General features: G+C 42.5%; 1 protein-coding gene across 4 annotated transcripts in view; it reads left to right on the plus strand.

The window, feature by feature from the left end:
- Positions 1–54: 54 nt before the first annotated feature.
- The window catches only part of LOC135514335 (cytosolic carboxypeptidase 1-like), a 46,063-nt gene continuing 31,078 nt past the window's right edge, over positions 55–15,039 (plus strand). For 3 of the 4 annotated variants that reach the window (XM_064937747.1, XM_064937748.1, XM_064937749.1), the window contains exons 1-3: positions 55–215; positions 1,267–1,330; positions 3,291–3,421. In XM_064937747.1, the coding sequence (XP_064793819.1) occupies positions 1,299–1,330; positions 3,291–3,421 (163 nt within the window). In that variant the 5' untranslated portion in view covers positions 55–215; positions 1,267–1,298. Of the gene's footprint in view, positions 216–1,266; positions 1,331–3,290; positions 3,422–15,039 lie in introns of those variants that run through there. The other variant, XM_064937750.1, reaches the window with a different exon arrangement.

A 15,039-nucleotide genomic window follows, 5' to 3' on the forward strand; every position in this document is an offset into this window, starting at 1 on the left:
ATGCGTTCATTCTGAGATGCTCGGTCGCATATTTACGCGTCACATCTCAACACTAAATTTGCATTCTCGCGTTATTCATGGATCCTGGCAGTTCTTCTTGACAGTTCTCCAACCCAGTAGGGGGTTTGTACATCGGGTCATCGTTTCAGGCAACACACTTACATCTAGGGATTGCCTCGTCCTAATGGGACAACACTAATTTTCCATATACCTAGGTTCGTAAAATGTTTATTTTTGAATATTTTTGCAGCATATTAGTGCACGTCTCTGACATTATTTCCAAATGGCTAGCTAAGTTAGCAGGAACGCTAGCTAGCTACGCTAACGTTAGCTAGGAAACCGAATGGACATTGAGCAGGTGCAGTGGGGGCTGTGATGTCCTTATTACCCACCAGACAGTTATTTCGTAAACCAGTTGGTCACTGCTAGTTAGCTAGCTAGCCGTTGTGCTAACTCTGGTGATGTTATTTTCAATGAAGATCTGAATAAGTGCATTTTGCAACAACACATTTGGCAGATAGCCAGTATGCCAGATGACGTTTAACGTTAGCTACATTGATTAGGCCCGTCTACAGCTAGCTAGCTAGCTGAAGATGCTTGCTGCAAAGGCAAATAACTGACAACAGGGCAGACTAGCCCAGGTCGACTGAGTGAAGAACAGGATTCTCTCGGTTTTTCATTTCAGTCCCCTTGGCTAACAACAACTGTCTGTACATTTAGGTTCACTAGTTACATATTTGTTGAATTTTAAATTTTTTAATTATGGCCTCCAATTTTATATCCAAGAATGATGCTTACAGTATAGGCTACACACTGTTTTAAATCATCAATGACATAATGAATGATAATAACTCATTAATGACCCAGGTCAAATGTCTACATACATTTGTCTTCTCTCTTTACTATTTTTTTTCTCCTATTGGCTTGCAATGCTTTTGGTCTGATTTCCTTAGCTAAGTAGCTTAATGACATAGTCGCAGCTCTTTCGTTTCCTGACACTGGAGCCGGTTAATTCTACTGGACACCCTTTTGTTTTGGTTAAACAAGTTGAGCTTGATAGACAGCATGACCGGCCCTATTTTGTTACATTGGATTTATCGATACGGGTTGTTCATTTAGTACCATCTCTCCGCATGTTGCTGATCTCATCTTTCCACAGGATATAATAGAAAGGATAGACTGGGATTTACAGGGGTGAACATTAAAGTCCAGACAGGGAAGGACAACTGTGTTGCATTGCTGAATCTTGCTTTTCTTTATTTGCAGTTGATGTGAAATGTTGACGTGTGTGAGAAAAAATGAATAAGCCCAAAATGACCACTGAGAAAGGGTGAGTAACCATTGTCTCAGACACACACACAGTTCTTTCTTTCTGCCAGATTACTGTCTCTCATACACTGCCCCTTGCCCTCATATTATACACTGTAGTTTGCTCAATGTCTTGTGACACTGTAAGATCAGTCTAAGGACAGCACAACCACAGGTCATTAAACCAGCCAGGGCCAGTCATGGTGCCATTGTGACCCTAGCTATTTTAGGTTCCTCTGTAAAACATTCACTGCTGGGGTCAATAACTGTTTGGGGCCTGTAATAACTAGCCTTTTGTTATTTTAGCATTAGTCTTACATTATTCTTGCATAGTGTTTGAAGGTGATTCTAACATGTATTGACTCAGGGATGTGAATACTTATGTAAATGACATATTTCTGTATTTTATTTTCAATAAATTAGCAAACATTTCTTAAGACATGTTTTCACTTTGCCATTATGGGTCGTTGTGTGTAGATGGGTGAGAAATAAATCTATTTAATCAATTTTGAATTCAGGCAGTAACACAAACAAATGTGGAATAAGGGAAGGGGTATGACTCATTCCTGAAGGCAATGTACAGTATGTGAGATTTCAGTATTTCATTTTCAATAAATTAGCAAACATATTTTTAAAGCATTTTTTCACTTTGTCATTACGCGGTATTGTGTGTAGATGCGTGGGGGGGAAAAGTCAATTGAATCAATTTAGAATTCAGGCTGTAACACAACAAAATGTGGAATAAGTCTAGGGGTATGAATACTTTCTGAAGGCACTGTATGTGTGTGGAAAACATTTAATCACAAGTAAGACATTTAACTTTAGTATAGTCCATGTGTAACTCCACTCACTACTTGTAGTTGGTTTTCTTGGTCTTGGTTAGCTTAATTTTCCGGTCAGTACTATAGCTAGCTAGCACTCAGTGTGTGTGCATTGAGTTTGTGCAAAAAAGGGTCAATACAGGGTCTTGTTGGATCCAGACTTGGTGTATTGGTACCACTTGCCGTGCGGTAGCAGAGCGTGCTGTATTGTGGGGGGCATTGCCAAGGTAACCAAAGACTTGTTTGCTACAACACCTTGCTTGTTTCAGCAAGGAGAAACAAAGTTTCATCACATTTTTAAGAGTCCATTTTACCACAGAAATGGACTCAACTGCACAAAGTCCGGCCATTCCATCTTCAGTCCGCTGTCACGCAACAGCGAAACTAATAATTTCTTATTGGACGAGTCCAGGTACTCTCCACTTTCTGTCCTTTTTCTTCCTGATTCCTGGGTATACATTAAATACACTTTTTTCAAACTGTTATGACTTTTATTTTATTTTCATGACATCCATAACTACACGGTTATGCAGTAATTGTGCCAGTCCCAGACCTAATATTTCAAGGGCGTAGGCAGCTCAATTTATAGGCTAACTTTTGATAAACTCTAGGCTTGGTAGATTGTTTGACTTTCTTAGTGTGACTGTCTCTGCTGTTTAGTCTAGCTAATATGTCTGTGAGTATGTAAGTGCATGAAGGAGTGTGTGTGCATTTTGTCTTTTTGTGTTGTTTGAGCAGTATCTCACCCAGTTGCTCTTAGTGTATTTTGGTCTATTTGTCTCTTTTTTCCCTCTCTCCCTTCGTCTCTCACTGTCTTTATAAGGGCATATGAAAGACATTTGGTCTATTTCTACATTTAGATTCTCTCTCGCATGGCTGTGACCTTTGGCCTCACTGCCCCACATTAGCGTAATATAACCAGAGCATAGTTTTGTTCATTAGGGCGCACTATGGAAAATATTTTAAAATGTTTCACAACAGAAAGGGAAAATAAGCATTTCTTATTGGACGAGTCCAGGTAGTCGCTCTCTGTTTCTGTCCTTTTTTCCCCTCTCTCTGGTGCCTAATGATCACGACCCTGGAGACTATTTGCTTTATGAGAGCATGACCTGATGCCAATGTATATGTTAAGTATTAAACCTCTTTGTCTCTCTCTCCCAGTGTTCCCAGTAACTCCAGGGTGCTAATGTTGTTGGGCCAGCTGGAGAGACTGAACAGGGAGGCCATGCTGGCGGACGCTGAGATTGGCAGGCAGATCACTGCCAAAATCCTCCACCTCATCCAGACTCAGGGTGAGAAGAGTACTAGCATATACTGGGTTACACAATGACCATATATTTGCTTGAATCATTCTAGAAAGGCCAATGGGAAAATAATAGCCTACAGTGCATTCGGAAAGTATTCAGACCCCTTGACTTTTTCCACATTTTGTTCCGTTACAGCCTTATTCTAAAATGGATTACATTGTGTTTTTTTTTTACTCATCAATCTACACACAACACATAATGACAAAGCCAAAAAACGTTTTTTTTTAGAAATGTTTCCAAATGTATTAAAAATTAACAACTGTAATATTACATTTACATTAGTATTCAGACCCTTTACTCAGTACTTTGTTGAAGCAGCCTTTGGCAGCGATTACAGCCTCAAGTTTTCTTGGGTATGACGCTACAAGCTTGGAACAGCTATATTTGGGGGGTTTCTCCCATTCATCTCTACAGATCCGCTCAAGCTCTGTCAGGTTGGATGGGGATCGTCGCTGCACAGCTATTTTCAGGTCTCTCCAGAGATGTTTTATCAGTGTTCAAATCTGAGGTCTGGCTGGGTCACTCAAGGACATTCAGAGACTTGTCCCGAAGCCACTCCTGCGTTGTCTTGGCTGTGTGCTTAGGGTCGTTGTACTGTTGGAAGGTGAACCTAACTCCCCAGTCTGAGGTCCTTTCTGTACTTTGCTCCGTTCATCTTTCCATCGATCCTGACTAGTACCAGTCCCTGCCGCTGAAAAACACCCCCACATCATGATGCTTCCCCCACCATTATTCACCATAGGGATGGTGCCAGGTTTCCTCCAGATGTGATGATTAAACTCTTTGGCCTGAATGCCAATCTTGGTTTCATCAGATCAGAGAATCTTGTTTCTCATGGTCTGAGAATCATTTAGGTGCCTTTTGGCAAACTTAAAGTGGGCTGTCATGTGCCTTTTACTGAGGAGTGGCTTCCATCTGACCACTCTACCATAAATGCCTGATTTGTGGAATGCTGCATCTCCACAGAGGAATTCTGGAGCTCTGGCAGAGTGACCATCGGGTTCTGTGTCACCTCCCTGACCAAGGCCCTTCTCCCCAGATTGCTCAGTTTGGCTGGGCGGCCAGCTCTTGGAAGGGTCTTGGTGGTTCCAAACTTCTTCCATTTAAGAATGATGGAGGCCACTGTGTTCTTGGGGACCTTCAATGCTGCAGAAATGTTTTGGTACCCTTCCCCAGATCTGTGCCTCAACACAATCCTGTCTCGGAGCTCTACGGACAATTCCTTGGATCTCATGGCTTGGTTTTTGCTTTAACATGCACTATCAACTGTGGGACATTTTTATATAGTCAGGTTTGTACCTTTCCAAATCATGTCTAATCAATTGAATTTACCAAAGGTGGACTCCAATCAAGTTGTAGATACATCTCAACGGTGATCAATGGAAACAGGATGCACCTGAGCTCAATTTGAATCTCATAGCAAAGGGTCTTAATACTTATGTAAATAAGGTATTTCTGTTTTTTATTTTTAATACATTTGCTTAAAAACATTTAAACCTGTTTTTGATTTGTCATTATTGGATATTGTGTGTGGACGAGAGGAAAAAAATGTATTGCACAAAGTTTTTAGAATAAGGCTATAACGTAACAAGTTTTTGAAAATTATACTATATACTGTATTTTATAGCCAGCGTACTGTACATTTTCCGTTAAACACTGAGAATCCAACAAGCGCCTGTGTCTTGTTATAGCTGGGTATAATTTAAAATTTTGGCAAATAAACGGCGGCCTCTAATAAATTCTGGGTCAAGAAAACTATAATAAGCCGTGCATATTTTGCCAGTCTGCTCCGGTGGAATTTCACAGCATCTTTCTTACATGCTGACCAGAACGGACACGTCACGTGCGCGAGCGTCGCAAAGTATATTTAGAAATCCATGTTATTCAATTATTGCACCCACACTGCTCGCGCACGCCAACGAGCGTCTGCGATGCCAAGGGTTAAAATAGAACTCCTTTCTATTTCTGACGCAGATCGAGCTTTAAGTCCTGCCTCTCCCATCTCCTTATTGGTTTATAGAAGCAAGTACCCACGTGCCATCTCCTCATTGGTTATTACTCACGTGGGTGATTTGAAGACAAACTGTTATGCCGGTTGTCTGGTAAAAGTGTAGATGCCAATCACCATATAACTTCAAAGATGAAAAAGCCCAGGGAGCACGTGATGCCGCGGAGCTGAGCAGACGTTGACAAACCGAGCTCTTCAAAGTTATTCTATTTTTACCCAAATAACAACGTTGAAACAATATTGTAACATCGGCTGATAAATTGTCAAGTACTTTCCTTCCCAAAGAGCCATGGACCTCCGACCGAGAGGCAAGAAGGACGACCAAAACGTTGTTGATTCCCAAGATAACGATAACGCTACAGCTAGCAAGATTAGCATTAGCCCTCATAACTCAGACGACAGTTCCAGACTGTTGCTCTCAGCAGCCTCTTGCGAGCCTGCCGACATGCTGGCTACTCTCCTCCGGGAAATTCAGGATGGTAACAGAGGTCTTTCTCTGAAAATCGATAAGAAATCGGCTGAACTCCATTCCTCCATTGACGACCTGAAATCCTCCATGAATGATCTCCTTTTGAGAACGACTGAGGCAGAGTTGCGCATTAGTTGAAGATACCATCGCTAGACATGACCAGGTCTTGACACAACTGCAAAAGGACAATGCCTACCTCCAAAACAAAGTAGATCAGATGGAGAACCAGAGTAGACGTAGTAATATCCGTGTGGTGGGATTGAATGAGGACAGCGAGGGCCGTGACCCGGTCCGTTTCTTCACTCACACTCAATGGATCCCGGAGGTCCTAGGCATAATCAACTTCACCAAACCGCTGGAAATCGAACGCGCCCACAGAACATCAGCCCCGAAACCCCGGCCAGATGAGCCCCCACGAGCCGTCCTGATCAGGTTCCTCCGTTTCCAAGACAGAGAGAAGATACTGCAACTCGCAAGAGCCAAAGGGGACATCACCATCGATGGAAAGAGGGTCAGCCTTTTCCCAGATATGAGCGCGGATCTCGCCAGATGCCGCAAGCAGTTCAGACCTGCCGCCAAAGCACTGAAGGAGAAGAACATCACCGGCTACCTCATCCACCCTGCGGGGATGAAAGTTCAGTACAAAGGCCGAAGCCATCTCTTCAACACACCGGGAGAAGTGCACACTTTTCTCAAAGAAATGAGCAACATCTGAGCCAGGACGGTCTCTCTGGGGGATAAAACGCAGTTCGTTTGTTTTCTCTTACCCGGATTGAACTGCTGGTATCTCCCGGTCACTTTAATTGATTTGTACATTTTCAACTAACAGTATCTTTCAGGGGTGAGTTCTATTACATTTACAGGAGAGTATATTTTGGTTTAGTCCATATCTACTGGGCGAAGCAATAAGTGGGTTTAGGCCCACTGCTTTCCCCCTCATTTATGTTAATCTTTCATAAAGAGACTCAAAGCATCCCTTACCGTGGGCAGTAAATATTCAGCCATAAATATCTATTCACAACGTTTGTTTCAATTTAGAGAGCTCGCAGGTTTTAGTTTACGCCAAGGTTTAGCTAGTAAGAGCAAGATGGAAAGCGAGCAGCAACCTATCTCTACAAGTGTATTCATGTTTGATTGTTGGGATTGTTGTTCTAGTCTGACAATCGGGGTGGGTGGGATTTTTATTATTTTTTTCTTCCTTTTTTCTATGTTTTTATTGTTTCCTCCCTAAAGAGACACACAGGTCACTTTTGTGCTCAAACCAAAGTTGAAACATTTCCTAATTATCTGCATATGATAGATTTCTATTCAGTTACATATTTGAAACCCAACCTATGCTTAACCCACTAAAATATGTCACATTCAACATAAAAGGTCTTAACAGCCCGATTTAAAAGGAAAAGAGTATATACATACCTTAAGAAATTAAAGGCTGACATTGTGTTTTTACAAGAAACACATCTTACAGCCAGTGAACACAAGAAATTGAAGAGGGTAGGACAAGTTTTTGCATCCTCTTAACTCCAAAGCAAGAGGAACTGCAATTTTGATAATTAGACACATCCCCTTCTGCGTCAACAACACCATCTCTGATCCCTCTGGCAGGTTTGTTTTGGTGCAGGGGCATATGTTTTCAGAGCCTTGGACCCTATTGAATATTTATGCTCCTAACTTCGATGACCATATGTTTATTCAGAATGTCTTCCTTCAGGTTGCTCAAGCACCACCAGGATGGCTACTGGTTGGAGGAGATTTTAATTTTTGCTTAGATACAGTTCTTGATAGGTCTTCTGATAAACCCTCACTTCTTACCAAAGCCGGCAAGCTCACCATGTCATTCATGAAAGATCTCATTTTACTAGACATCTGGGGACAGTTGCACCCACAGGATAGGGACTACTCTTTTTATTCACACGCACACAAGACACACACACGCATAGATAACTTTTTACTTTCGACACAACTGTTTCATAGAGTGTTAGATGTCAAGTATCTCCCCAGATTGCTTAGTGACCATTCTCCTCTGGTATTATCAATCTCCATTCCTACCAAGGTAAATGGAGCATATAGATGGAGACTAAATCCTACACTTCTAAAGCAACCTGAATTTTGTGCATTCATCAAAGAGCAGATCAATATTTTTACTTTGACAAACAAACCCTCTGTTCCTGACAGCTTCATTCTCTGGGACACATTGAAGGCCTATCTGAGGGGACAGATTATTTCCTATACTAAAGGGCTGAAGAAAAAACACGGTGCGGAACTGATTGCCCTTGAATCTGAAATCTCAGAGCTAGAGAGAACCTACCAAAGAGGCCCTACTAAAGATCTATACAGGCTTTTGGTAAATAAAATACTTAAATATAATATTCTGAACACATATCAAGCTGAGAGGGCCATCACTAAATCAAAACAGCATTATTATGAGCTTGGAGAGAAAGCTCACAAAGTATTGGAATGGCAACTGAAAGCAGAGGAAAGTAAGAGGACAATTAATGCCATAGAAACTCTTACTAAAGAGATGTCCTTCGACCCTACTGAAATTAATAATACTTTTAAGAAATACTATGAAGACCTCTACACTTCCCAATCAAGCGATGATCTATCAGAGATAGACTCCTTTCTCTCCTCTTTCAACCTCCCATGCCTGTCAGGGGAAGACAGCGAGCGCCTGAGTGAACACTTCTCAGTTCCTGAATTGTTGAAGGCCATTAAATCCCTACCTTCTAATAAATCTCCTGGGGAGGATGGCTTCCCTCCACAGTTCTATAAAGAATTTAGGGAGCTGTTGGTCCCCTACCTTATGGAGGTACTTAAAAAAGCCAGAGAAGACAACTGCTTTCCAGAGTCCTTCTCTCAAGCAGTGATTACTGTAATCCACAAGAAAGGGAAAAACCCGCTAAAGTGCGCCTCCTATAGACCAATCTCTCTCCTTAACACAGATTGTAAACTGGTCACCAAGATGCTATCTAAGAGACTGGAGTCATGTCTTCACCTGTTGGTCAAACCAGATCAGACTGGCTTCATAATTAATAGATTGTCCTCCAACAATCTCAGAAGGTTCTTTGATATAATTCACCTTGCTAACAAAAACAAAATACCTAGTGTCGCAGTCTCCCTCGACGCTGAAAAGGCCTTTGATAGGGTTGAATGGCCATACCTCTTTCGCGTCTTGGAAAAGTTCGGTTTAGGTACCGTGTTTGTAAATTTGATAAAATCACTCTATAAATCTCCTAAAGCTAGGATTGCTACCAATGGGATTACTTCCTCCTCTTTCCCTCTTTATAGGGGGAACAGACAAGGTTGCCCAATTAGCCCCCACCTCTTTGCCCTCGCCATCGAACCGTTGGCTGAGGCTATTAGAACGTGCCCTGACATACATGGCTTTGAGGTGGGCCCCCATACCCATAAATTATCACTCTTTGCGGACGACCTTGTCTTATTTCTAACAAACCCAGAACACTCCCTCTCTCACTTGCAGATCCTACTACAGTGTTATAGTTCTTTCTCTGGATATAAGGTCAATCTTGATAAAAGCGAAATCTTACCGTTGTCTGTCTTTGACCATCATACCATCGAGCACAAGTTTCCTTTCAGATGGTCGCCTATGGGCTTCACATATTTGGGCATAATGGTGGATGGTAATCTGAACAACCTCTATAAACTCAATCTGGCCAGTTTGTTGCAAAAGGTGGAGGTTGACCTTTGTAAATGGATGGACTTACCTCTCACTCTACTGGGTAGAATCAATGTAATTAAAATGAATGTCCTGCCCAGGTTTCTATATCTGTTTCAATCTCTCCCTATCCCTGTTCCCGCAGCATTTTTTTCCTCTCGACAAGCTGACCAGACGGTTTATCTGGCACGGCAAAACCCCTAGGGTTGGCCTGGATAAACTGACCCCTGATTACAGTCAAGGGGGCTTAAACCTCCCGAATTTTAGAATGTACTACTGGGCTGCACAGTCTAGGTTTCTGGCTCAGAGGTTTGACAAGGGTCCCTCTCCCTCATGGTTGAACATTGAAAAGCTTGAGGTAAATGATGACACTGGGGCAGATTTGTTTTACAAATGGGACAGAAAATCTATAAAAACCATCACAGACAACCCTTTAATCATACATTCTGTCCTGGCATGGTGCAAACTGCATGAGCTGTTCGGACGAGGGGGATTCCTTTCCCCCTAAAACCCCTTTATGGAACAATAGATTGATCCCTATGTTTTTCTAGAATAGTAACTTTAGACCATGGTCTGATAAGGGGATCACTCTTCTGGAACATTGTTACGAGGAGGGAGTTCTTATGTCTTTTGATCAGCTGAAACAGAAATACCACTTGCCTAACAGGGACTTCTTTAGCTCCCTACAACTACGAAACTTTATTAGGGTGACTCTCAAGGGACAATGGAACCTACCTAAGATGTCACCTATTAAACAACTCTGCCACGCAGACCAACCACTGTTCAATACCATTTCCTGTGTTTACAATGCTCTTATGTCAGGACTAACACTGCCTGGGCTAGATAAACCCCGACTTAGATGGGAGAAAGATCTGGGTATTGTTCTTGATGAGGATCTATGGAGTGACGGGGATGGGAGGGGGATGGCAGGGATGGGGTTACATCCACATTGAACTCTAGCAACAGCAAGCTAGCTAAAAAGGAGAAATTAGCTAGCAAGTGTAAGCTAACTAGCTAAATTGCCTTAAATGTTGAATGCTTTTCGACCTGTCCCCAAATTAATGTAATTGGTTCAGAGTTTGTTTTGATATTTTAACCTGCGTGTCGTGATTGCTTTTGGTGTAGGGGGACAAAACAAATTTATGCACGATGGCACGCGCACGCAGCCGGTTTGGGTTCCGTGTTACGCTGAATAATTGCTGGCAATACAGTCTTATCATAGCTGCACCCTATCACATCTGTATCACAGACATCTTACGCATCTCCTTGTTGAGGCACTTGTGTCTCTGCTCAACATCCCCAGGCTTCTCCACAAAGAATGTAAGAGTGGAGCTGTGCCACCTTGTGGACTGGCTGCGCCACTCATTTAAGGCCAGGCATCACACCCTAATAGGGTATTTATTTTGCTCTAGATTGCAGGATATGGCCTCCACCCTTCCCGCCGTACTCAGCAGCATCGTCTTGTTTAAAAATCGTTGCTCCAGAGCCTTTCCGTTCACCTTCCCACTCCGGGGCCAGACTTCACTCAATCATATGACCCACTAAAGAGATGAGTCTTCAGTAAAGACTTAAAGGTTGAGACCGAGTTTGCGTCTCTGACATGGGTAGGCAGACCGTTCCATAAAAATGGAGCTCTATAGGAGAAAGCCCTGCCTCCAGCTGTTTGCTTAGAAATTCTAGGGACAATTTGGAGGCCTGCGTCTTGTGACCGTAGCGTACGTGTAGGTACGTACGGCAGGACCAAATCAGAGAGATAGGTAGGAGCAAGCCCATGTAATGCTTTGTAGGTTAGCAGTAAAACCTTGAAATCAGCCCTTGCTTTGACAGGAAGCCAGTGTAGGGAGGCGAGCACTGGAGTAATATGATCACATTTTTTGGTTCTAGTCAGGATTCTAGCAGCCGTATTTAGCACTAACTGAAGTTTATTTAGTGCTTTATCCGGGTAGCTGGAACGTAGAGCATTGCAGTAGTCTAACTGTCATTACTTCTGCCCCTGAACAGGCAGTTATTAACCCACTGTTCCTAGGCCGTCATTGAAAATAAGAATTTGTTCTTAACTGACTTGCCTAGTTAAATAAAGGTAAAATTAAAATAAAAAACTTTCAGTATTATGCACACATGATTCACTCACTCACCCCTGTTATGCCAGCTGGCGCATATGGCAGCAGCGAAGGCTGTCTTGGCCATCTTCTCCTCTGTTATGTACCCCAACTCTAAGGCTAATGTTGTTGGAGCTCCGTCCCTATGGGTTTCTGCCATGTTGTGTTGGGCCTTCCTTCTGGAGACCAGTGGACAGCTCTTCTCTTGGAATGGGGTCTGTGTTCTTCCTTGAACGCTTCCAATCCAGGCCAAGCGGCATCTTAAGAGTATTGTGTCCGTAGCGTCCTGCTTTGTTTGTCTGAGGAAGGGGGAGTTCGATAGTGTTTCGGACAAAAGATGACATTCATGATTATTTGGCGCCAAGTTGTGTGGAGGATGGATGGGTTTTTTTCAGGTTTAGTTCAACCATTTTTCAGTACTCGTAACCATGTAGGCATAGAAGTGTTGTCGGTACACAGCTCTAGTAGGTTTAGAGTTCTCTTTGTGCTGTATTTTCTTGACCTCCAGATTTGTTTGAACTTTGAAGGTTGTTCGGGCTTTCTTGATCCTAGTGCAGATGTCTATGCAGATGTAGGTATAATGCAATGGTGCTCCCTAGGTATGAAAAACTGTGTGTAAATCCAAGTATTGCTACTTGATTGTTTTGGACTGCCTTTGCTGCGTTGATGGGAAAGGGCTGTCTTGCAGTTGCTGCAGTTAACCAGTCTGACTTGCTTCTGTCTCTTTTTTTCTTCTTCTTGTACCCTAGTTGTGTGTGTGTGTGTGTGTTTATAAAACCGCCAGATCATCGGCAAAGTCGAGGTCTTTTAGAGTTTAATACAAGGTCCATCGTATTTAGAGCCGGGAACCTCACCCTACAATATTATCATGATACTTAGGTGCTCATACGATATGTATTGCGATTCTATATGTATCACGATCAGTGGTGGAAAAGGTACTCAATTGTCATAGTTGAGTAGAAGTAAAGATAGGCTACCCAAATATAAAAATACTCCAGTTAAAGTGAGACTCAGTAAAATACTACTACTACTTGAGTGAAAGTTCTAACGTATTTGGTTTTAAATGTACTTTGTACAGTGGTGGAAAAACAACTCAATTGTCATACTTGAGTAAAATGTAAAAGCAAACGCTATACATAAAATTCCTTATATTAAGCAGACATGACGGCACGATTTTCTTGTTCTTTTAATTTACGGACGGCCATGGGCACACTCCAACACTCAGACATATTTTACAGACAGCCATGGGCACACTCCAACACTCAGACATATTTTACAGACAGCCATGGGCACACTCCAACACTCAGACATATTTTACAGACAGCCATGGGCACACTCCAACACTCAGACATATCTTACAGACAGCCATGGGCACACTCCAACACTCAGACATATTTTACAGACGGCCATGGGCACACTCCAACACTCAGACATATTTTACAGACAGCCATGGGCACACTCCAACACTCAGACATATTTTACAGACAGCCATGGGCACACTCCAACACTCAGACATATTTTACAGACGGCCATGGGCACACTCCAACACTCAGACATATTTTACAGACAGCCATGGGCACACTCCAACACTCAGACATATTTTACAGACAGCCATGGGCACACTCCAACACTCAGACATATTTTACAGACAGCCATGGGCACACTCCAACACTCAGACATATTTTACAGACAGCCATGGGCACACTCCAACACTCAGACATATTTTACAGACGGCCATGGGCACACTCCAACACTCAGACATATTTTACAGACAGCCATGGGCACACTCCAACACTCAGACATATTTTACAGACAGCCATGGGCACACTCCAACACTCAGACATATCTTACAGACAGCCATGGGCACACTCCAACACTCAGACATATTTTACAGACGGCCATGGGCACACTCCAACACTCAGACATATTTTACAGACGGCCATGGGCACACTCCAACACTCAGACATATTTTACAGACCGCCATGGGCACACTCCAACACTCAGACATATTTTACAGACAGCCATGGGCACACTCCAACACTCAGACATATTTTACAGACGGCCATGGGCACACTCCAACACTCAGACATATTTTACAGACAGCCATGGGCACACTCCAACACTCAGACATATTTTACAGACAGCCATGGGCACACTCCAACACTCAGACATATTTTACAGACAGCCATGGGCACACTCCAACACTCAGACATATTTTACAGACGGCCATGGGCACACTCCAACACTCAGACATATTTTACAGACAGCCATGGGCACACTCCAACACTCAGACATATTTTACAGACAGCCATGGGCACACTCCAACACTCAGACATATTTTACAGACAGCCATGGGCACACTCCAACACTCAGACATATTTTACAGACAGCCATGGGCACACTCCAACACTCAGACATATTTTACAGACAGCCATGGGCACACTCCAACACTCAGACATATTTTACAGACCGCCATGGGCACACTCCAACACTCAGACATATTTTACAAACACAGTATTTGTGTTTGGTGAGTCCGCCAGACCAGAGGCAGTAGGGATGACAACGTGTTCTGTTGATGGTGCGTGAATTGGACCATAATGCTGTCCTGCCTGAGCATTCATAATGTAACAAGTACTTTTGGGTGTCAGGGGAAATATATGGGAGTAAATGGTACATATTTTCTTTAGAAATGTAGTGGAGTAAAAGTAGTCAAAAATATAAATAGTAAGTACAGATACCCAAAAACTACCTAAATGAAAGATTCACCCATTTTGAATGTTGTATTGTTTTTTGTGCATCTCTGACTGATGTTCTATTGATCGTTGGCATTTTCATGTGTATCTGAGCTATTCACTTTTAAAGCAGGCAGAAATAGAGCTGGTATGATGACTTTTGCATCATACCAGTTCTGCACGCTTGAACGGCACGAGCTCAGATGCACATGAAATTACCCCCCGGGAATCGATAGCACATCGCTCAGAGATCCACAAAATAACATTCAAAATGGGTGAGTCTTTCCTTTTTTAAGTAGAACTTCAAAGTATTTTTACTTAGATATGTTACACTACTGATTTACAATTCTGTATGTATTGCGATTCTATACTGCGTGTTTATTGCGATTCGATGTTCCAAACATATTGCTCACTGTGTCTGCTGCAGAAACGAGGGAGCATGAGAGAACTATTTTTGATCAGTCATGGAAATTAAAGTGCTGAAACTTGTCTTGCCATTTAAAAAGGAAGATGGAGAACAAGTTATAGGAAAAATACTGCCGTTTTGGTGTAGCTACAGCTAATGTTAATTACCTAGCAAATGTTAAAAAATATATACAGTACCAGTCAAAAGTTTGGA

This window comes from Oncorhynchus masou, chromosome 25, assembly GCF_036934945.1.
Source record: "Oncorhynchus masou masou isolate Uvic2021 chromosome 25, UVic_Omas_1.1, whole genome shotgun sequence".
Lineage (NCBI taxonomy): Eukaryota > Metazoa > Chordata > Actinopteri > Salmoniformes > Salmonidae > Oncorhynchus > Oncorhynchus masou.